General features: G+C 39.1%; 1 protein-coding gene across 3 annotated transcripts in view; it reads right to left on the reverse strand.

Annotated features, from left to right (window-relative positions):
- Window positions 1-2,910: 2,910 nt before the first annotated feature.
- Window positions 2,911-23,922, reverse strand: part of ATP11A (ATPase phospholipid transporting 11A) — a 110,626-nt gene continuing 89,614 nt past the window's right edge. Inside the window, exons 23-30 of one of the 3 annotated variants that reach the window (XM_081858052.1) lie at window positions 23,838-23,897; window positions 21,972-22,099; window positions 20,099-20,234; window positions 15,297-15,362; window positions 12,830-12,933; window positions 11,726-11,891; window positions 6,521-6,625; window positions 5,039-5,177 (exon numbers count right to left, since the gene is read on the reverse strand). In XM_081858052.1, coding sequence (XP_081714178.1) covers window positions 6,536-6,625; window positions 11,726-11,891; window positions 12,830-12,933; window positions 15,297-15,362; window positions 20,099-20,234; window positions 21,972-22,099; window positions 23,838-23,897 — 750 coding nt within the window. In that variant the 3' untranslated portion in view covers window positions 5,039-5,177; window positions 6,521-6,535. Of the gene's footprint in view, window positions 5,178-6,520; window positions 6,626-8,290; window positions 8,380-11,725; window positions 11,892-12,829; window positions 12,934-15,296; window positions 15,363-20,098; window positions 20,235-21,971; window positions 22,100-23,837; window positions 23,898-23,922 lie in introns of those variants that run through there. The other 2 variants (XM_081858051.1, XM_081858053.1) reach the window with 2 other exon arrangements.

A 23,922-nucleotide genomic window follows, 5' to 3' on the forward strand; every position in this document is an offset into this window, starting at 1 on the left:
CATCCAAAGTTAGGGCTGATTTTGAGTCCTGAAAATCCTGCTATAATGTGTGAGGCTGTATAAGAAAGCTTGCCCTGTGCAGGAATTAGCATTCTCATATCTTCACTGGTTAAAAAGCAACCACCATGGGGAATTAAAATAATCTAGCACTGTACACACCGTTTTGAGATTTAATGTGACTACCTGAAAGCTTCCACAGTTGGTGCACTAACGGAAACTCTCTATGTGGAACTAGTAAATGCCTGCAGCGTATAAACAAATGGGCAAAACTGCCATTAGAAATCGAAATGTCTGTTGAATGCAACATTTTCATTTTGAATTGAATATATTTCCCTCTTCTCCTCTAAATGACTTACCTTGCTCAGTAAAAACAAGCACACACCCCAAAACAAATATGCAAATTTTATTTTATTGCAAGCAGATTTAAACATCTACTGCTTTATACAATCTACAGAAAGTTCAAAAATATTAATATAAAGAATTCATGTTTAGGTATTTACGGAAATGAAAGTTTAAAAACAGCACTGAAAATAAACTTTACAGTAATGCACATGTATATCATATATATTTATATTTATTTATATTCTTAGTATTTGAGACTGCTTTGATCCAGTTAATGAAGTGTTATAGCTTAGTCTAAACAGTAGTTTTGAAGGCTGAATTATCATCAGATAAGTGCACCTATCATTATACCATTTAAAATACATGTCAGTATTTGGTGCTGATGAGTAAAGATATTTTAATGATTAATGCACTGATAACTATGATCCACCATTCCCAAAAAGCTTTGTTTGTTTGTTTTTGCCAATTACACATTACAGACTGAAAGAATATTGATAGTGCATACAAGACAGAATTTTGTTCAGATACAATGTACAATTAAAATTCTGTACTTCTTTCGACAAAGGTAAAGCTGTATAAACTGAAGTGTGCAATTGTGCAACGTACAATCATGTACATATTTCTCTCTTATAATACTTTGACAGAATTCCATTAAAGCTTCTCAACATGATCTCACTGATATCACCAACAAGTGCAGTTTCCTTCGTTTGATACTTGCATTACAGTGGAATAAATAGGCTGATGCAAGCAAGTGAATAAATGGTATACTGTATATTAAAGAGCTGAATAAATTAATAATTACTGAGGGCCATCAAAATTATCTGAATATTACTGCTAGCTACTCTAAAGAATAAGTAGTTTCAATGGATGTATATGTTTTAGTCTTAATGAATATTTGGTTGATGCCCTCCAGTTCCAACACATTTATGAAAGCATTTGAAAGGTTTTCACATTAGAGGTTCAACAATTCAGACAAGGCCATTTGTGTGACACGGAATGGAGTTTTTCATTTCATATAAATTTCTATCAATTTTACATTTTTGACTCGGGTCGCAACCCTACTATTGATCGTTGGTTGTTGCGCCTGACTAATTCTCCTAATCCAGCTGAGTGCATGGAAATATGTTTCTGTACATTGATCACCCTTCTAAAATTATTTCCTCCTCTCTCACTTGGTCCCCAAATGCACATGAAAAATCCTCTGCATCCATCACCAACTGTGACACAAGCACATTGCTGAACAGATGATCAAATTCTGACAGTTCAGACACTCTGATCTTCCAAGGGTAATGATATAAATCTAGGTTATGCCTCACCACTGACAGCATCAGTCATTTATTCAGCTGGGCAGATCCTCATGTGTAGAACAGGAGTGACCAGCCTGTGGCCCTTCAGATGTGGTTGAGACTCCAGCTCCCATCAGCCCCAATGAGCATAGCCAATGTTCAGGAATAACGGAAGTTGCATTCCAGCAACATCTGGAAGGTCCTAGGTTTTCTCATCCTTTTGCAGCATGTCTGCACCAAATTGCTATGCACAAGAATATCTAAGGCCTACTAGTTTGGCTTCTGTATTACACCTGTACATCTACAGTGGTGCCTCGCAAGACGAAAAGAATCTGTTCCGCGAGTCTCTTCGTCTAGCGGTTTTTTCGTCTTGCGAAGCAACCCTATTAGCAGATTAGCGCTATTAGCGGCTTAGCGGCTATTAGCGGCTTAGCGGCTATCAGCGGTTTAGTGGCTTAGAAAAAGGGAGAAAAAAATGAAAAAAATCGCAAGACTCGCAAGACGGTTTCATCTTGCAAAGCAAGCCCATAGGGAAATTCGTCTTGCAAAGCGCCTCAAAAACGGAAAACCCTTTCGTCTAGCGGGTTTTTCGTCTTGCGAGGCATTCATCTTACGGGGCACCACTGTATTGCAGAAAGAAAATGAAGGCCTATAGAGCCTTTCCTTCCCCCCCATTTAAACAGTGTATTTTTAAAGCTCTGATTGCTTAATGGAAGCAGAATTCCTCCTTTAAATTCAAAAATTTTATCCTAGTGGTGCAGCAATAAAATTGCTAGCACATTTGCAGAGCTAAGCAGGGTCTGGTGTGGTTTCAAACTGGATGGGTGTTGAGATTCCTGCATTGCAAGGGGTTGGAGTAGACAAGCCTTAGGGTCCCTTCCAACTGTACAATTCTATGTTTCTATGATTTCTCCTTCTAATGCAATACAATCAATCATAAGTGTTTGTTTTCTTAAGAAACAACAACTACCATTAAATATTTCAGCCTGTTGAAAGATCATTCACTTTTTAGGAAACAGTTGAGATGCAAGAATATTGCAGTAAACCATTTTTGTTAGTAGGCAGAGCAGGAATGCAGCATTTTCAAATCATCAAGCAAAGGGTCTTCTTACTTAAGGCTAAAAAGATGGAAATGAACAAAACAAAAACAAGGAACTGGTAGAAAGCTTCATGGAATAAAAATGTAAGAATAGTAGATAGCAGCAGCTGGTTGTAAGCAGAATGAATCACGTTAAAAGCTATTATTCACAAGCAAAAGCAAAAAAGCAAATTTTTAATAAAAAAAAAAATCAGTAGCTTTGGATGATTCCGAAACAACAAACCTATTTCTAATTTTAACATTCATCAGAATTTCAACATTCAACCACAATTCCACTATAAGCTAAACTCTGATCCAAAACTCATAGGTATAAAAAAACCTCTCTAAAACATACAGTTAAAAAACAATAGAAATGTTGTGTTAACAAATGTATGCATATAACAGATATATAAATAGCTACAGTATTGAAAAATATTTCAGTGCAAAGGCAATTTTAAGATTTCTAAAAAACCCATTAAAAATAATTTTGTTAACTACACCCGAACAGGAGATTTGTCACTACTACAGGTATAAAATCAATACTCACATCAAGTTAATTTTTAAAAAATATATATTTGTAACCAGTGTTTTATGTAGGGGACATTTCTACTGGACATTCAAGTATGTAATGTCAAATAAATATTAACTTCCGGTATATTACTATCAGTATGTGAACAACACTGGAAATGGAAAGTGCTTCATTTTAAATGACAAACGCTGAGATGTTGTGCGTTATGAGGGGGGTGAGACTTGAGAAGTATGGGAACAACTATCAGATTCTCTGTCTCTGTAATCTTTGGTATAATAAAATGTTCACAATTTGCCTTTCAGAGCATTATGTTCCCATCTCCCCCAAATCTCTGTTCAGGGAAGGCGAGAGAGAGAACCTGTACATATTCTTCCACACACAAACTTTCTTTTCCCCTATAAAGTAATCCTTCGGCAAAGTTGACACCCTAAATAAAACACTGGGAGAAAAGAAACAGAACTGATCTGTGTATGCTATTATCAAAACCAGTACACAGCAAAACTAGAGCCACGAATAGAGCTGAAGTACAAGCTGGCTGTAATGATTTAAAATGACAGATAAAGCGTTTGCATAATCATGCACATATTTTTTCTTTTCTGAAGAATAGTTGAATTCACATTCAAAGAGGAGGAAGGGGGAAACTTAACCTAGTGGTCATTACTGAATATAAGTAGTCACTAAGTAGACATTCTGTTAAACATTCTGTCTCCCTCTCCCTTTCAAAGTTCAAATCAAAAATTAAAAACCAGCATTTAAAATACAGTATTATCTAGTTGAGCTGTTATGGAAGCAATTACCTCCTTTCCACAACAGGGGGGAAAAAAAAAAACTTCAGGTAGCAAAGCACTTCCTAATACATCCGTACTCTACTATAGAGGTAGCAAAATGGTAGAATACTTGTTCGTTCTTTAAATTTCTAAGACTAAATTCTTAAATTCAGTAATTATTTTCAACTCAATACCTACAGTGGCCACTTCACTCGTTTGCTAGCCAGCTTGACTTCCCAAAGGTCTGTAGGCAGTCTAAGTAAAAATGTATTGGTCTAAAGTGTGGGGAAGGGTGTTGGGTCTTAAAATCACACATAGACGTCCTACTTGGTGACTTACAATAAAATGGATATTAAAGAGTGTTTCTTGAAAGCAGATTTGCACAGAGGAAACACCAGTTTGTTCTACAGAGAGAGCAAAGAAAAGACAAACACCAGTCAGAAACAGCACCTATGAAATATGTTCTCAGCGACTTTCACTGGGGGGTCTGAGACCGTTGCTTAGTTAGAGGGCTGACAAAATTTTAACCACTGATCTCAGAAGAGGACGTTTGACTAAAGCAGGACTCTTTCAAGTAATAAAGGAAAAGAGATGATGGGAGTCAATAAACATACAAAGGCTTTTGACAGGATGGAGTGAAATTACAGTGCTGTTCATCCTCACAGTGCCAGACTGTGTAGAAAAATCCATTGCTTCAACAGTTTAAAACATAATAAGGAAGGGAAAGACTCCTGGGAAAGATTTGTACTCCATGCTCTTTGATCCAGTTTGTCAGACTATTATATCAGACAGTTAAAGCCAGCAAAATTTCAATCAGTGCTGTTAAATGGTCATTTGCAGATGTAGTAGGAGCGGGGGTTGGAATGAGGAGGAGGAATAGTTGCTAGTTCTTAAAGGCTTGAGTTGGTGATCTCTCATAGGGATGTTTCCAGACCTGAACCCCTGTGGTAGTACCTGGCACTGGAATCACAACGCTTATTATTGGAATAGCCAAAGATGGAAGGGAGTACTGAATAATCATAGTTTCTCCAATGCGTAAACATTGTTTTTTTAGAATGAGAACTAGACCTTCTTGCTGGGGTATTTTTGCAGTCATTGCTCCTGTATCTTGGACTCTTCAGAGAGGCAAGAGGTGTGAATTCTGAAAAATGGTCCCGACCATGGCTTGATTTATTCTGCCAAGAAAACAAGCAATAGGTTATGAAGCTGTCATCGTAGTAATTAACTGAAAGGCTTTAAGGTGGTACCTAGCATAGGGGCAATATGGCCAGATGGAGACATATAAATTGCCAATAGAGTGCCACTGTTTGGATCATTTAAAAATGCAGACACAGTCTCAACAGAGGAGTAATTTCAATTTATTTTAATTCACAATTTTGTCTTCTTTTACATAGAGAACAACTTTTTGTTAACATTTTGCTTAGGAGGAATAAGATACTCAGATATGAACCACTTTTTATCCTGCCTTTTGGATGTCTGATAATCTTTTGATATTTGGAATGACTGATATGGTTGATATTTTCCTCAGTAGCTAGCAGATAAATTTAAATTGATAAGTTAATTTATACTGTCCTAGCCTGTATTTAGGAAATGTCCAAGAGTCTAGGCAATTCTGCACCAGAACAGATGGGAATTTGAATACACTCTCTTGATCTCTATGGAGCGTGTTGCTTTATGGAAGCTATTTTAGGAATCCAAATCATCTGGGCATTTGTGTCACTTTGGAAATTAAAGCACTTCCTTTTCTGAGGGCTGTTTTTATCTTTGAATAAATGTGTGGCTGAGATGAAATGCTTTTGCTTCTTGCTAATACTTGTGACTTGTAAAAAACCAAGTTGCAAATGTTCCTTGTGGAGAGATATGAAGACTCTAGCAGATATATGTGCCCTTGTGCATCTGCTTTCCCCCAGTTCTTGGGAGTCTGTAGCCTTTGCCTTATATTTGTTTAGCCAGGCTAAAAGCTGGTGCCTTTTGAAATTCTGCTTTATCATATTTCCACAAGGCACTGAGAAGGCAGGACCCAATATCATGGATTCATGATATTTGGAAATTATGCAGATATATTTGAGGGGCGCAAATGGGATTCTGAATTCTGCTCAAACCAATGTTACTAATTTAATCTGAATCCAAATACTTGTGGCTTATGCTTAGTCACTGAATCTCATTTGAAGAATAGCGATTGACACAAAACAGCTTACAATTCATATTTAATTAAAGCTGCAACCATGCACATAAATCCTATTAGAATCAGAGTAAAAAAAAAAAAAATCAGAACAAAACATGCAGCTTCTAAATCTCAACCTTCCCAGAAGACACGCCCAAAATACTACACAAAAAACCCCAAAACTTACCTGTGCTCTGAAATGCATTGAGAACAGACTGCGATATCAAAAACTGCAGAGATTATATTTAATTTGATAAGGCACAGCAAAAACTCTGGAGGAAGAAGTTTTCTCTTTGAAAACACCACAGCACACCAACAGAAATTACCAAACGGTAACACGTGCAATACTGTTACCTATCAATGATCTAATTATGCCTCGGAAGCAGAAAGGGGTCCTTCAAGGAGTGGCCCATCGTTGTTCGCCAGTGCATTAAGGGCAGTTTTATGTTTCGTACTCTTCTGCAAGGATGAGGAAAAACACTGAGACTATTGCTAAATATGGACATCTCGCGGTATTGGAGAGGAAAATAACAACTGCAGTGTTAGGATGGCTAACATATGCCAAATCATCAACACTGTTAATAAGAAATGAACAAACGAACAAGAAGCAGTTATTGTATTAGAGTTTACTAGCAGATGTATATTATTTCAGACCCTCCATGTCCTATTTACAGTGCAAATGGGGGGAAAGTGCATTTGAGATTGTTTGCAACAGCCTTAACGTCCTACAACATTTGTCCCAGTTGCAAATGGACTGTCCCTTTCTACTTCTGGAGAAGTTAACTTCTTAAGTAGGAGGTAATCTTCTAATATGTCCATGTAAAGGCCAATATGAAGGTCACCCTATATGTATCATTTAACTACCACCATCACAGGATTTAAACTCTTATCACATTGTTTCATATTTACTGCTTGACATTTTAATTAAAGGAAAACGTTTTGAGGTTTTTAGCAGATTCATGTAAATGAGGAAATTGTATAGCAATTCAGTGTTCTTCAAGTATGAAAGTTTGAAACTGGCATCAAGTTTACACTAAGAGTAAAATGTTAAAAAGAAGGAAAGAAGAATTAAGCAGAAAAGTTAACACATAAAAACAAATCTGTAATTCAAAATAAGGATAATTATGTATAGTAGGCATAAGCTGGAATGAAAGAATGCCCGCCTTATCACCAGCTAAATATTCAAATTAGATGAATATTGTGACTGGGGTCATGACTCTTGAAACAGAAAACAGAAACAAGATTTGGCTTGTAGTTTACCAAAAGAGACAGATTCCTCCAAAGCTTTTGCAGATTCATTGATTATAATATCCCAAAGCAGTTTGCACAAATATCAATATTAAACATTCTGAAAACACCAACAGCAAAAGAAGACTTTAAAAAGTCAGGGTTTTTTTAAATAAAAAAAACACCCTGAAGAGTCATGAAACAGTGATCTTGCTCACCACATACAGAGGTGACAGCTGAATATAAAGCGAGAAACACAATGAATTGGGAGTTTGTTAAAATGGAAAGAGAAAAGCTGAAGAATACAGTTAAATTTCTAAGTTCAAACCAGGTCATGTACAAACTACCCTGGTTTCTGATCTGGGTTTGCAGGAAAAGCACAAACCATAGTTTGCAGGTGTGAATGAAGCCCCAAACTTTGGTTTGCCTCAGACCAGGAAATAAAACAGCAAAATGACATGTGTAAGGATGGTGTGCACAAGCCTCAAGATACAACCAGACTTGTGTACATCTGAACTACCCAATTGCTCAGGAGCTCCCATCACACTTGTGTCTGACAAACAGTCCACTGAGGTGATTGCAACTCACAATGCAAACACAATGTGCATTGATCTATCAAGAACCACCATTACTTAAAATGGACAGTTCCTGCAATGCATATTATGCTATTCACATACAAAGAATGACAAGTTAAGTGCACATAACTATTTATGGTATACAGATACTTTTAGAAAAACGAAGAGAGGGGATGTCGACAGAACATGTTGTAAGTACCAAGAGGTTTAACGTACAGTTTGGATATGAAGTATGACTAACATCATATGAACTGTGGACACACTTTCTAAAGTCCTCTGAACGAAATGGCCAAGCATGCAGAAAGGCAGGGGGGAAAATCACCTTTTGCTCCATTAGAAACTTAGACTGCTTGAAGTCTGAGAAAGCATAAAGATGGTGGACTGCTCAACAGAAAGGCACTGATGTTTAGTCTGATTTCCCCCAGAAGGTTGAAGAAAGTACCCGTGTACATCATTTACAGTTTAAAGCAAGGTAGCAGTGATTTAGGAAAAGGAGGTTGGAAGACAGGAGCGTATTGGGAGAGGGAAGAGAAGAAACACAAGGAATAAATCTGATTAAATGCTAAAGGCTTTCTAGTGCATATTACAAATACAAGCAACAAGTTGCCTAGGAAGGAAATACTAGACAGTTCTTATTCCACCCATTAGAGTTGTCACTTAAAACTTGCAATACCAGACTGCTTAAAATCACAGCACATAGTTCCCTTACTATGCCCTTTTCTAGATGTCTTGCTCAAGTAGACAGACATCCAGTGTGTTAATAGTTTTTACCAGCTTCTGTTAGGTGACTACCATAACTCTAAGAGCAACTGTCAAAATGCTAAGGGATTGTTCAGCTTCCTAATCGTACTGAATTATTTCCATACTATTCCTGTAATTTTTTTACAGGCTACAGTACGCTAATTTGGTTCTTCGCTTTGAACTTCAAGCTATTCCCATGGTCCAGTTATGATTACTAAAAATTAGGTCATTCAGATTATTACATAAGAGTCAGTACGATGTGGATTATACAGGGGAGCATAATACTTCTTTTACATAATATCTAAATATTGATGATCTCTCTAAAATCATCAGCTGGGGATTAACAAGAAGGCAACTCACTAAAGGCATTCAATACTGGGTGGGGATGATTTTGGCAGGGCAAATTTGGTGAACGTGTTAAAGTAACACATAGACTGATCCAGTGGCTTCTGCTGAACAACCATGGTTCAACTTGCAACTATATATGGAATTACATTTTTGCTTAAATTCCAGTGTCAGGTTTTTGCCTTGCAAGTCAGGCTGCTTTGGAGAAATGCAATGATATTCAGGAGGGGAAGGGGCAAGGCCAGAGTGGTGCAAATACACCAGTGGGAGTGGCAGATTTACACCACCAGTGTGTTCGTATTGTGTTGGTAAGTAGCAGTGACACAGATGATTGAAGTCCAAGCGAGTGGCTGTGGTCCACCATGTTGTCTGCTACTACTGAATAGCATGGAAACATTTATCCCAAATTTTGATATCAGAATACCTTCCCTTGCCCCCCAAACCCTCTCCAAATACTGGTATTTTAATCTGGCTAAGAACTCTGATCTTAGGGTCGCCATATTTCAAAAAGTAAAATTTCTGACACCCACAAAGTTGTTGAGCTAGTGATTTTTAGCTTTCAGAGCTGTTTCTTTTTCCATAAAGGACATGTCAGGAATTTCCCTGACGTATGGCAAGCCTACTAATCTTAAACATCCTGGCTTGCAATTTATTTACTATGTATAACCACCGGCTAACTGATGGCAGTGTTTGTTTCAGTGCTGCAAAAGCTTTGTATCTTCAATTCTTTGCGAACAATTAATTGGCCTAGTCCAGATGAAATTCTCTCCTACCTCTCTTTAAACACAGCAGAGGAATGGAATTGCATCTTTCAACCCCAACCCAGCAGTCAGGTATGTCTGCCTTGCCTCCAACACCACTAGAGATCCATGCAAATTGAATAGGCTATACACAGGCAAACCCAGTGTATATAAATGCAAACTGTGCAATTGATTTCCTCTTCAAAAGCCCAGGAATTATCTGCTTGATTTAGGACCATGCAAGTTGGATTTTACATGTGTACATCCTACTCAAGGGCTAGGGTTTATTCAGGAAAGGGGTATCTAAATTCTGCTAGAACAGGAGCACTTGGTGAGTGATCTTATTTTCTCCCACAGCACATAAGAAAGTGGTAAGTGAGAATAGTGCCCAAACCAGGTAGACTTTCATTTTCAAATTATTGACACAAGAAGAGAAGCCACAGGTGTATGAAACTAATTTGACGCTTCATCATGTATCTACACAGATATTTGAAATTCAAGAATATTTTTAGCTATTCATCAAACAGAGGGAATTAAAGAAACAACAGATTAATGAAGGAGATGAAATATTGCTAACAGAAATATGATGCAGTTTTCATTAAACAATGTATTTAACACAAAAAGCATCTGTTGAAATTTCAGGACAATCTTTCTAGAAACTAGGCCTCAGAAACATGCAGCTTCAATGTTCTAGTTAAACATGCAACACACGTTATCATTCAAAGTTCACTATAATTTCTAAATTGACAACGTACTAAATTGTACTGATGGTTCCAGTTATTATCTTTAATGAATGATTTTTTATTTATTTTGACTAAAAATACTTTGCATACCTGAATTTGCTTCCTCTCATTTTTTAATCATGTTTATTATATTCTGAGCCAGTATTCTAGATTGAAAGCTTCTTCAAATACAATGGGCAATAAAGTGATACATAAATGTAGGATATAAAACTTAGCGGAGTTGTTTGGAAGGAGGGAGCTGAAGCTATCAATGCTAATTTGCATAGGTTACCATTATAAGTTAACCAAGTTTAAAACAGGCTGCTGAACAGTTTCATGTTGTTTTGTGCCACTGAAAGTAACAGTAAGGGGACTTTTGGGGGGGGGAGGTTATTAAAAAAAAACAGATATCAGCCCTGCATCTGTTTATTATACTTTCTTATCCACCTATCCAAGGAGGGTTACAACAATATGAAAATACAATAAAATCACTTAAGCAATTTACAATCAGAAAATTAGGGTGCCTGCATAGTGTTAGGTGCACCTCTGTGTGTTTGTGGGGGGTGGGAATAGCACAGCTTTGAGGCTGCTACAGGGAAAAGACCTCTCTCACTGTCATGTGGCCCGCACCTCTGCTAATCTGAATAGGGCATCTGTAGAGAAGGAGATTGTCTTTCAGACATTTGAAAGCTAAGACATTTAGGGCTTTTAAACACTAATGTGAGCACCCTAAATTCAGACTAGAAACAAACCAGTTCAGCTGTTTTAGAACGGAGGTTATGTGAGTTTTAAATGTCTGTATTAACTTGTATCTTGGGGCTGTTTCATATCTGGAAGCATGCTGCAGGGTGCTAGCGAAATGGGTTTTTTTTGGGGGGGGGCAGGATATAAACTGAGTAAAATAAATAAATACAAATTTATTGGAAAGCAAACCTCACAACCATCAGGTATGCTCACACCAGAAATTAGAAATAATTCTGAAAACGCGAGAGAAAATGGAAGCCACTTTGGTGGTGAGGAAAAGAGATTTAGAGGGCAGGTTTTTAGCAGGGCACTAGTACTAACCTTAAGCATGCAAATCCAGCCACATTTGTTTGTAAAAATAAGTCCCATTTGACCTCAGTGGAACTGAGCAGACTTCTCTGAGACTGGGTTATAAATCTAAGATTAGGCATCCATCATCAATTATCAAGACTAAGGGACGTTTACCTGGATTCTTTCTGTTGCTGTAGGCCATAATTGCCTGCATAAAATTTTCTTCAGAACATCTGGAAGAAGGCTCACCGTTATGAGCATAATAATACCCAGCCATGCAGGACCGCTAGACAGCATTTGCATGAACACATAGTACATCCTCTGGTAATTGAGAAAAGGCCTAATTGGGCAGAAGAAAAACAGAACACAACCATAGTGGATAAATGAAGTCGAACTCAAAATACAGATGGTTTCAGCATGCAATAATAATAATAATAATAATAATAATAATAATAATAATAATGTTTATTTATTTATACCCCACTCATCTGATTGGGTTTCGCCAGCTACTCTGGGCGGCACTCAACATAATATTAAAAACCACAATAAAACATCAAACATTAAAAACTTCCCTAAACAGGGCTGCCTTCAGATGTCTTCTAAAAGTTAGAGAGTTGTTTATTTCCTTGACATCTGATGGGAGGGTGTTCCACAGGGCGGGCGCCACCACCGAGAAAGCCCTCTGCCTGGTTCCCTGTAACTTCACTTGTCGCAGTGAGAGGACCACCAGAAGGCCTCGGAGCTGGACCTCAGTGTCCGGGCTGAATGATGGGGGTGGAGACGCTCCTTCAGGTATACTGAGCCGAGGCCATTTAGGGCTTTAAAGGTCAGCACCAACACTTTGAATTGTGCTCAGAAATGTACTGGGAGCCAATGTAGGTCTTTCAGTGTTATATGGTCTCGGCGGCCATTCTTATTCTTATTATTACCTCACTGTCAAATTGTGGCTAGGTTCAAGGTATTAGTGTTTCATAAAATTTCTCTTTGCATTAGGAGAAGAACCTTCTGGGTCAAGCCTAGCTAGTCCAGCCTGCTGTTCTCAGTGGCCGGCCTGGTCACCCGAAAGCAGAACCTAAGTCCAACAGCCCTCTGCCCCCTTGTGATTCTCAGCAACTGGAATTAAGAAGTATATTGTCTCAGACAGCAGAGGCAGATTAGAGACATTGTGGCTTGGGAAGTGTGGGTTATTAATATTTTAACATAAATAAATATTCTGCTATCCCTTGTATGCGATTCCAGAAGTGGCATTTTCAATTATGCTTCACAGGTGTTTCTTACCAGATGATCCCTCCCCAGAGAAGGGAAAAGACAATGTAGAAAAGCAGTGATCCCCAGATCACAAAGTGATTGATCCAAGTCCAGTAGTGTGTATCCAGTGCAAGCTGTAAAAATGTATATATATATTTAGATCATCGCCTGAGGATAGATGGCAATATGAATATGTGAGTATTCAGTTTCACCCATACATTTAACATGCTGGACTCAACATGACACGTACCTCCTATAACCTTTAAACTTACAAAACAAATGTGATGGGCAACCACTGAAAATTAACTCTTAAACAAGTCAACAAAGCTGACAATCTCCTTTATATGCTAGGAACAGACTTCCTTTCATGGCGTTCTACGTAAGGCTCTCCAGGGTTTCAGACAGAGACATTCTTAGCCCTACCTGGCTATTCCAAAGACTGAATCAGGGCTTTTATGCAAGCAAAGCTGATGTTCTACCACTGAACTATGGCTCTTCTTTAATTCAATTCTCAAGTGTCAGTTACGTAAAACAATTTTGGGACCATAATCCATCCATTGGGAGAAGTATCAATCAGTTTTTTCCTAAGCAAAATGTGCCAGAATTAAGTTTGCCTGGAAACTACACAATAATGCTTTGGCGAGATAGTTCTACTCTTTAATTATATAAGCATAGAAGCTGGTAAGAACAAATGCTAAGAGCTGTTTATGTTTTCACATGTAGTTCATATGAATGAAAAGCAGGCCATAGGCTGAACCTTGCCTCAAATCAAGCCCTGGTAGAAATACACATTGACTGTTTCTTGTGCAATAAGTAACAAGTCCCAAGGGGCAGTATTGCTGGTTCTTTATTCAACGGTAACTAAAAGTGCACCACAAGCTATTCAAGTAGATGGGTTAAGGGAGGTGGCTGCTTTTATCGAGATTCTCTGTGGAGAGAAGATATTTCTGAGAAACAGGGACAGGGGAACATAAGAAGAGCACTGCTAGATCAGTCCAAATGTCTAATCCAGAATTCTGCTTTCTGCAGTGACCCAGCCAAACACAAACAGAAAGCTCTCTCCTTCTGTTTAGGGCTTTGAAGTACAGGGAAGATACACAAAATCTGGTCCACACCTGTCAATAGGTGGGGCACCACATTCTGCACTAGCTACTGTAAAGGTTCCAAACCATCCTTATACAAGGGAATAGGACAGAACAGACACATCTCCAGCCCATAAGTCCACCAAGTTCCTTAGTATCATTAATTGCATGGTGTCACACTCTGCCTGATAGAGAAGGCACAAAGTCTGGGAGGGCTCCCAGACCCAGCTCAGTCACTGGAGATGCAGTAGACTTCAATGGCTAGGAAAGCTTTCTACCAGCTTCAGCTGGAAAACAATGGCAGCTGTTCCTGGATCAGGGTGGCTTCACAACAGTTTCCCACATATTGGTAACTTCAAGGTTGGATTTCTGCAACGCACACTTTGTGGGGCTACCCTTGGGGTGCGTCTGGAGGCTGCAGCTAGTACAGAACATGGTGGCTAGAACACTTGTGAGGGAAGACTACTGCCAATCTGCTACCAGGACAAGATTAAAGCTTTGGTGCTAACATATCAGGCCCCATACAGCCCTGGACCAGATTACTTGAGAGACCACCTTATCCCTCATTTACTCACTATGTCAGTGCATTCAGCAGGAGAGGGTTTTTTTCCAAGTCTCTAAAATATCAGAAGCCTGCTCCACACTAGTGCAGAGCAGGGCTTTCTGTGTGGCTGCCCCTGTTCTATGGAAAAGCATTTCTCTCACAGAATGACAAGTAACCACTACTTGTACTCTCTGAAAACAACTGAAAACATTTTTGTTTTGATGGGCTTTTCCCATTCATTCACCCATATTTGTTTTTGTCCTGAATTGATTGCCAATATATTTCACTGGATATGTTCAAATTCCGCTATAAGAGAAGGAAGGGGAAAGAACCTTTCTCTATTCAGTTTTCCATATAATCCATAAGCTTATAAACCTCCGTCTTTTTCTGAATTAATAATAATAATAATAATAATAATAATAATAATAATAATACCATGACCATCTGATTGGGTTTCCCCAGCCACTCTGGGCGGCTTCCAACAAAATATTAAAATACAATAGCCTATTAAACATTAAAAGCTTCCCTAAACAGGGCTGCCTTCAGATGTCTTCTAAAAGTTTGGTAGATGTTTTTCTCTTTGACATCTGGTGGGAGGGTGTTCCACAGGGCGAGTACCACTACCGAGAAGGCCCTCTGCCTGGTTCCCTGTAACTTGGCTTCTCGCAGCGAGGGAACCGCCAGAAGGCCCTCGGTGCTGAACCTCAGTGTCCAGGCAGAACAACGGAGGTGGAGATGCTCCTTCAGGTATACTGGACCGAGGCCGTTTAGGAATGAGGAAGCCCCAATTTTTTTTAGCCTTCCTCCATATTGGAACGTGCTTCAGGAAGTGGTGCCAGTTTGGTTTCAACACACATGTAGGAGATCATACCTTCAAGGTAACAGTGAATACCAGCACAGTGAATACCAGTGTCCCAAAGGTCCAGTTTCCAAACATCTATGAGGAAAACATTCACAAGAAAAAGAAGTTTCAGGTTATACAGTCTAGTATAGCGAGTTTCGTTTAGTATTGTGCAATGCACGAAAAATGTGGAAGTGTACACATTTAAAACTTTCCTGGGAATTAACCCAATTATTCAAGGGGAGATTTTCAGGTAGCCAAAATGGCCTCATCTATGCACAAGACAGAGGGAGTCATAGGCTCGCAGAAACTCTGAGGTTTGTAGACATAAAAAATGGGGAGGGGGCAGGAATCCTAACATTGGGTGGAGGGGATGATGGGTACTGAGTATACTTAGTGGATACAGAATGCTGATTGACTGCAGGGAGGGGGCAGAAAACCACATGGAAGGAGAATGGAAGGGCAAACCTGAAGAGGAACGCTCCACACTGCAACCTGTTTGCCAGAGGTCCCATTTTTTTTCAAATAGCAAGAAACATAAGCATAGTGAATGTGCCACTAATATATTCTCCCTTGCACCTTCATCACCTTCAGAATACTCTTACCATTTGCTCTCCACTAGATCTCTTGCTGAAAGCATCTTAAAAACTACAGACTTTTTAAAAAAATGAGATGAAGAGAGCAATCATTCTGCTATAACAACAAAGGGGAGCAATGGACTTTTTTATTGTATAGTCATGATGTGCTTGCCTCGTGAGGTTCTCTTTTGTTATCTGGGTTGTATGGATAAAATTCAATAAAAAATACTTTCAAAAATAATCAAAAAATGGGGGAAAGTTTAGACTGCAATGTATACCTGTGGCTAACCCTTTTCATACAATTTCATGGGCCGCCAATTCCAACACCTCTTTTGTTCAACCACAGAGTTGGATCCAGAAACCACAAGTGGAATTACATTCATGTATGAGCTCCCTCTACTCCACCTGAGGGCCACGGGTCCCTCTAGGATGTAGTATGGGGGCCAAAGTGAGAAGGTAAAAATTGGGAGTAATTGGGCATCTTTTTCACATTTGATCTTCCACAACCCTGTCTTTTCCAGAAAATATCCATAGTACTATTAGCATCAAAAAGTGGAAAGAATTAGAAACTGAAATTAGAAATGGACAAGGGTGCAGGATGAAATCTCAGGAAATTTCTGTTTACTGAATAAGCCAAAGCATTCTGCTAAGCAAAAGGCAATCATTTAAGTTCAGTTACTTCTATTTTTCATGGTGTTATCAAGAGGTTGGTGGCTGATAATGACAAGTCAACATTTTAAAAGTGAATATAAGCCACAAAATCATGCCTTATTGTTCAAAATCCTATCTTCATAACACGTTAAGGCTCACAAAGCTGGTGTTTTGTGTAATGAATCAAAATAAAATTAGTCTGATTTCTATATTAGAGGAAATTAAATTTAAAGATAACACAGATCTCACAAGGTAAAAGTGTTATAATAAAAACAAACAAAAATGCAGTATTTATCATTGTGTAGGTATTTTAATGCTAGGGACAAGAAAAATGCTATTTTGTGGCTGTACATCCTTCTTGACCATAAAACTATGAGACATTCCGGTTTTGTAAAAAGCCATGAAAACAGGACTAACAAAATCAGACTCCATCACACAAGCTGATCTTCCCTTCCCCCTTCCCACTTTTACAGAGAACTGCTATGGAAGTGAGAGCTGGACCATAAAGAAGGCTGATCGCCGAAGAATTGATGCTTTTGAATTATAGTGCTGGAAGAGACTCTTGAGAGTCCCATGGACTGCAAGAAGATCAAACCTATCCATTCTGAAGGAAATCAACCCTGAGTGCTCACTGGAAGGACAGATCCTGCAGTTGAAGCTCCAGTACTTTGGCCACCTCATGAGAAGAGAAGACTCCCTGGAAAAGACCCTGATGTTGGGAAAGATTGAGGGCACAAGGAGAAGGGGACGACAGAGGATGAGATGGCTGGACAGTGTTCTTGAAGCTACCAACATGAGTTTGACCAAACTGCAAGAGACAGTGGAAGACAGGAGTGCCTGGCGTGCTCTGGTCCATGGGGTCACAAAGAGTTGGACATGATTAATCGACTAAACAACAACAACTATCTTATCAAGATAACTTGATGCCTGCTATAGAACATTCTAGGACAACTAGGCCAGGGTGTACCCCTGATGCTAACTTCAAAAAATAACGCAAAAAGATTTCTAACACAGGGACAATCATACAGTCCAGCCTTAAAGGGTTGCTGTAACATATAGAAAGAGCTTTGAAAGCTTTGAAATCAGTAAGAACACATATTTGCTAGGGTAGAACCAAGGTAGGGAGAGTCCAGTCTTTTTATAGTCTGTAACAATATTTTTGATGGCTGAAAGTTCTACACATTTGGGATAAATTATTCCACAACAGACATTCGCCAGCTAGTTGCCATTCACTCCATTTAGGAAAATGAATTATATGTAATTCATATTGATTGACATGAAAATTAACCGACTGCCTAGAAGTTAAAGCTTATTACTTCTTTCCATGACCTTCACTGTTGGGGAAAAAATGTCATATTATTAAGTGCTGATGGAAGAAGTATAAAGATGATCCTGAATCTTGTAGACAAACTGTTCAGTTATTTAATTAACCATTGTAAATTGTTCCATCATATTATATGTATTATTATTTATAAGTTAGGGCTCCAAACTGTTGTCAGTTAATATAATACTATCCATTATAACTGTAAACAAAGATTAAAAATTGACTTTCTAGTTAACATGTTTAGTTACTTGGAAAAACTTGAAAAAACAACAACTTAAAGATGACAGTTCCATTGTTATTTGCCTTTTATTGCTTTTATTATAATATTAGGAACCACAGCCACCTGAAACTATCAGCGGTCAGCTGAAAACTCCTTTAGGCTTTGAAATGTAAGAATACTGATGGGTCTTGAATTTATTACTAACCCCACTCCTTTCGTAGTCTAGGTGTAGCTACTATGAGAAAATATTCTGTATTCCTACGTTTCCTAAAGAGAAGCATATTAGCTGATAAACCTTTTATAATTATTTAAATAGATAAGCATCTGTAAAGAGTATGCAAACATCTCTAGTCTTGAACTGCTTTTTCCTGCATCACCACAAACAAACTAAGCTCCCCTGTGGTTGCCAATTATTTATAATCTAGCATGACCTTGCCTCACAAGAGCTTGTAGCATGAGGATGATTCTGCAGCTGTAACAATCTGTGCCCATGACAATTACAGCAAGAAAAAAATATATGCAATGAAGAATATATTCTGCAATGACTATGTAGCAAACCAAGCTTATGTCTTTGGTCTCCCTGCCTTTACATTCAGGTAAACAAGAACAGAGAATTATTTTAGGTGCATATGGAAGTTATCCCATCTCGCAAGGAAGCTAAGAGGAGATGGGGTAGCCTGGAAAAAAGAAGGATAAGAGGAGACATTGCTGTCCCAACCTGGAGATTCCAGGGGTTGGACTTTCTTTGCAGTGTGTAGATGCTGTATCACTGTGCTGTGTTCCTTTCCCAACCAATAGGAGTCTGTTTTCAAGCCTAATTACAGTACAAGGAGCTGTGCTTTGTAGGGTGTGGGGCTGCAGCACATGGAGAGGGGATTCCCATCACCTAAAAGCTGCATGGGACATCCCATGGGCCAGAATTGGTCCACAGACTGCCAGTTCACCACCCCTGCACTAAATCATGTCTACCCTAATTTGTACAAGTTTGAATGAGCTGGAATAAGCCTCAGATATCTGCCTTCCCATCGCCTCTCCTCTTCTCTGATATTCTTCCTGCTACCTACCTCATTCCCGTGATTTATTTTCCGAAGCTGACTTCAGATAAACAGTACATTTGTTTGTTTATTTCTGAACACCGAACTTTAAAAAAAGGCCATCCAGAAATTATATAATTTGTGTAAAATTAAATAAGCATAAAGAATTAGCTGCACAGGAAGAGAAAGTAACTAGAAAAGCAGGTACACACTTATAAGAAGCAAGATATGTATATTATTAAAAACCTGTAGCCTAAAGTTCTTTACTTTTAAAATGCAAATTAAAAGCTGCTTTTTTATGATTTCAGCACAGGAGGAAGGGAATAAACAGAAATTTCAAACTTTGGGTTTTAAACAGAAATATCTGATCTGTACTGAAGTTGGATAGGGAAAAAGGAAAACTCACATCATGACAAAACTACAGTAGTCTTACCATGTGGGTGTTGGCTGTCATTAGCTGAGGATAGGAAGAGAAGCAAGTAGCAAAAAAGGAAAAAAAGCAAGACACAAATAGACCACATAAATGTCAACATGCAAATAAAAAGCAGAAGGACCTTAAAATTATATCTAACGTCACTTAACAAGTACAAATAGAAATGCTTTGAATGGATGGATGTTGTTCTTTTCAAATTAACCGTGGTGTTTATTACTATGATATCTGAATGCACATTTCTTAAAATGGAAGTTATGAATAAATCAAGCAATTCCAAAATATAAAATATGCATCAATGGCAAAATGAACCACATTAATAATATAATGGTTCATAAAAGAAACTTTTTCTCCTTAATGGTACCATAACAACTTACTACAGCTTCTTGACATTCAGAATTAGAAAATCCTGTCAAACACCCCATAAGAACCACAAACCTTTCCTGTTTCTAAATAACCATTTTAATGGGAGCTAGGTTATGAAATACTGGATCATACTTAGTGAAAGGAGGGAAGGGCATAAGCAACACTTAAGATTATAGACACACCATTTCTTGATGTTAGCAGAGCAGCTTTAATCAAACAAGATACTCACCTGTCCATTGCTGGTCACAGTTGAGCTGTCAAACAGGAAATAGGCACCAAAGAAAAACACGGCAGCATCAAATACTCCCAAGAATGTCCAGTAAATGAATACACGCCAGCGCAGGTGAGCATTCTTGGCAACGTCCCTGAATAACGACAAAGTTATTAATTCTGACATGTTAAAATAAGAGAAATGTGAACCTGCACAATGCTTTTTTAAGTGACAGGAATGTTCTAGTGTTTAAAGGTGACCTGTCAATAATGCATCTCTCTGCATTCCTAAACGGATGTCCAATACTTAGGGGTACCATAAAACTCTTCAATTATAATCCCAAGTCCTTTTAGACGGGAAGAATCAATATTGTCACGAATGTTGACCTCATTTTAAATAACAAAACGTAACACTAGAGGTCTCCAGAAGATTTGCTTTCGTTTCAAGAGACTGGTCTTTGTAAACTGAAATAAGCTTCACGTTGTTGGCATTTTTAAAAAACACACTACTTTTACAATTAGCATTGAACCTGAGGAGACATGCATCAGTTACGTTACTGAGGTCATTTACTCATTAGTGATCTTGTTGGGTTCAACCCTGTGAGGAAAGTTAGGCTGAGATATAGTGATATAGGCCCTAGATAGCCTTGTGGCTGAACAGTTTTTTGAACCCAGGTGTTCCTGGTCCTAATCTGACACATAAACTACTAACTTACATTTTCTCTTTTATATATGCTGTATAATGGTATTGCTACAATTTTTGCATACACGCAAGTTGGCAACTTCCATAAAAAGTCCCTTTTGTAGAAATGCCTTCCCACAAGACATTTAAAGCAGATTCACACAGTAACCCCTTAATGAGGAAATGTAGGAAGGCGTTGCTATTGTGACCGTTGAACAGATGCAGGTATCGAATCCTTGCTGCCTTTCTTGGTTACCTGCGGAACACAACTTACTACATCCAATGGTAGTGGTGGCAGAAAATAAAAAAAATTGCTTCATGCACTTTGTCACAAAGAAACCAATGTGTGAATCTGCTCAAATGTACAGTGGTACCTCGGGTTAAGAACTTAATTCGTTCCAGAGGTCCGTTCTTAACCTGAAACTGTTCTTAACCTGAGGTACCACTTTAGCTAATGGGGCCTCCCGCTGCTGCTGCGCGATTTCTGTTCTCATCCTGAAGCAGAGTTCTTAACCCGAGGTACTATTTCTGGGTTAGTGGAGTCTGTAACCTGAAGCGTCTGTAACCTGAAGTGTCTGTAACCCAAGGTACCACTGTATTAATGTTATTTTGGTGTTGGTACGTTTATTTTACTATTCGAGATAATTTTTCACTGAAAATACACGGTACGTTCCCCTTGTTTCTTAAAAGACCAAAGAAAATGTTCCTGATTACAAAACACCCCACTACAAAAGCCCTGTTCAAGGTACAGTGGTACCTCAGCTTACACACGCTTCAGGTTACATACGCTTCAGGTTACAGACTCCGCTAACCCAGAAATATTACCTCAGGTTAAGAACTTTGTTTCAGGATGAGAACAGAAATCGTGCAGCGGCGGCACAAGGCCCCATTAGCTAAAGTGGTACCTCAGCTTAAGAATACTTTCAGGTTAAGAACGGACCTCCAGAATGAATTAAGTTCTTAACCTGAGGTACCACTGTATTTCTCACTCGTCCTCAGGAGTCCCCCCAGCCTCTCCCCACCCCCACCCCCACTGCCCCACAGCTTCTTTTGCCTGACTGATAATGCAGTCTTTGGAATGGAAAAGGTTCCCCCCATCCCTGACCTACTTCAGCATCTCATTGTTTCCCCATGCCCTGAAGAGGGAGGTTGAGCAGAGTGGCACTAACTGGTCACCACTGTCTATTCAAAGAATGTTATGAACTCTAACCTGTACAGTGTAGGGTCTCTCTTGAGTGTATCTGAACTGACATGTTGCTCCATGAGACTATACAGCAGGATAGGAAGTGAAGTGAAGCTGATATTGTACAGGGTAAGATACGCAGTATCATATAAAGGCTGCAGATGGAAAAAAACAGATAATATTAACCGGCTAAAATTTAATTTTACGATACTGTAATAGCAAAGATTCAAAGTAGGGAAATAAGCAAGTAACCCTATTTAATGCCATGTCCACTGTCCTGTATGTATTTCTCAGCTATCCAAATTCAATTTGACTGCACACTCCTCTATTCACGTTAACACTGGGTTTCCTAAATTTTGGTATCCAGCTGTTTCTGGAATATTTACTGCTTACTTTGCCAAACCTTTATTAGACATTACAAATATAGGCCATCATAAAACATCCATATGTAAAATTTTCAAATATATACAAATAAACATCCATGTAAAAATATGTAATAATGGGATACAACGCCTATCATCCCTAGCTAGCAGGACCAGTGGCCAGGGATGATGAGAATTGCAGTCCAGAAATAGCTGGAGACCAGTGCTGGATTAAACCCCATGGAGGCCCCTTTGCAGTTGAAATCAGGGGGAGGGGGGCTCACAAATTATCTCCTAATACATTTTCCTTTGACCTTTCCTTTCAAGATCAAATCAATATTATTTTGATCCGTTGTTGCAGGGCCCCTAAAAGGCATTGGTCACATAGGCCAGTGCCTACTCTGCCTATTTGGTAATCTGACACTGCTGAAGACCCAAGTTTGGGAAACCCTGATGTAGCACCTCAAGGAGAACAGTGTGTCCAGTGATAAAACATCAAATTAGCAAATTTTGTGAAAAGGACACTGGTCATGTTGTCAGGGGCGGAGGAAGGGGGCGCGGTGGATGCGGGCCGGCCCGGGTGTCACCACTGAGGGGGGTGACAAAATGCCGGGCGGCACTCACCGTGGGGCCTGCCGCGCACCCAAGCCACATGTCTCTCCGGGGAGAGACGCAGTGGCTTGGACGTGCGCAGGCTCCGTGCTGCCCAAACGCTCCGCCCACTGCCTCCCCCCCAGCTGTAGGGCGGCTCAGTGGGAGGAGGCAGGCAGACTCTGGAGGCCCCACAGTGAGCCCTGCCCCATGGCACACCACCCCAGGTGCCCGGGCGTCTTCCTCCGCCGCTGCACATTGTTCTAGTCCAGAAGGACACAATCCAACCAATAGTAAGTGTTCTTAGTTCCACACTGAATTCCCAGTGGGAAAGTTTAAGAACCAGCTTCCCTCTTCCATTGAATCCCACGGGATGTGGAAGTGCTTAGGTTAGCTTTGGCTGGATGAAGTCAGCTCTTGAGGGCAAGTTCACAGGTTCAACAACTACGTCTTGTTACTTGATAACCTCAAAACATGAAATTGTTATAAGTCAAATATCACATGATGAGTCATTATGGGTCACTGTCTGTCATCTAAGGTAAATAAAAGAGCACAAGAGACAGCGGTCAGCTGGTTCAAATAAGACCGGTCCCCTCAGGTGCTCTTTAAGCTAACACTGCTTATAACCTTACTCACAAGGGCAATGAATTTTAAAGATTTTAGGGTCATGTCACTTACTCACAGCTGTGTGTGTGTTTTTATGCTGAATTGTAAGCTAACTGCAACTGTGGGTTATACTTAAAATCTGCATGCTTCAGGGAGCATATCTCATTATCTGTGCTTCCGATAAACCAGAAAATGCTATACTTTTTCATTCAACACCATGCAAACCAAGATAAATTGATCAAGATACATTTAAAATTCTACTGGACCAATAAAGAACATGTTTCAAAATATTAACTTGGTTTAATGATAAAGGGGGGAAAGTTTTCTGAGATACCTGCTGTGAAAACCCACAGAAGAACTGGTATAAAAACTGAGGAAAAATGAAACAGACATTCTGGAAGACAAAAGCAAGATATGTT

The sequence above is a fragment of the Podarcis erhardii genome (genome assembly GCF_964252035.2).
Source record: "Podarcis erhardii genome assembly, chromosome: 4".
Classification (NCBI taxonomy): domain Eukaryota; kingdom Metazoa; phylum Chordata; class Lepidosauria; order Squamata; family Lacertidae; genus Podarcis; species Podarcis erhardii.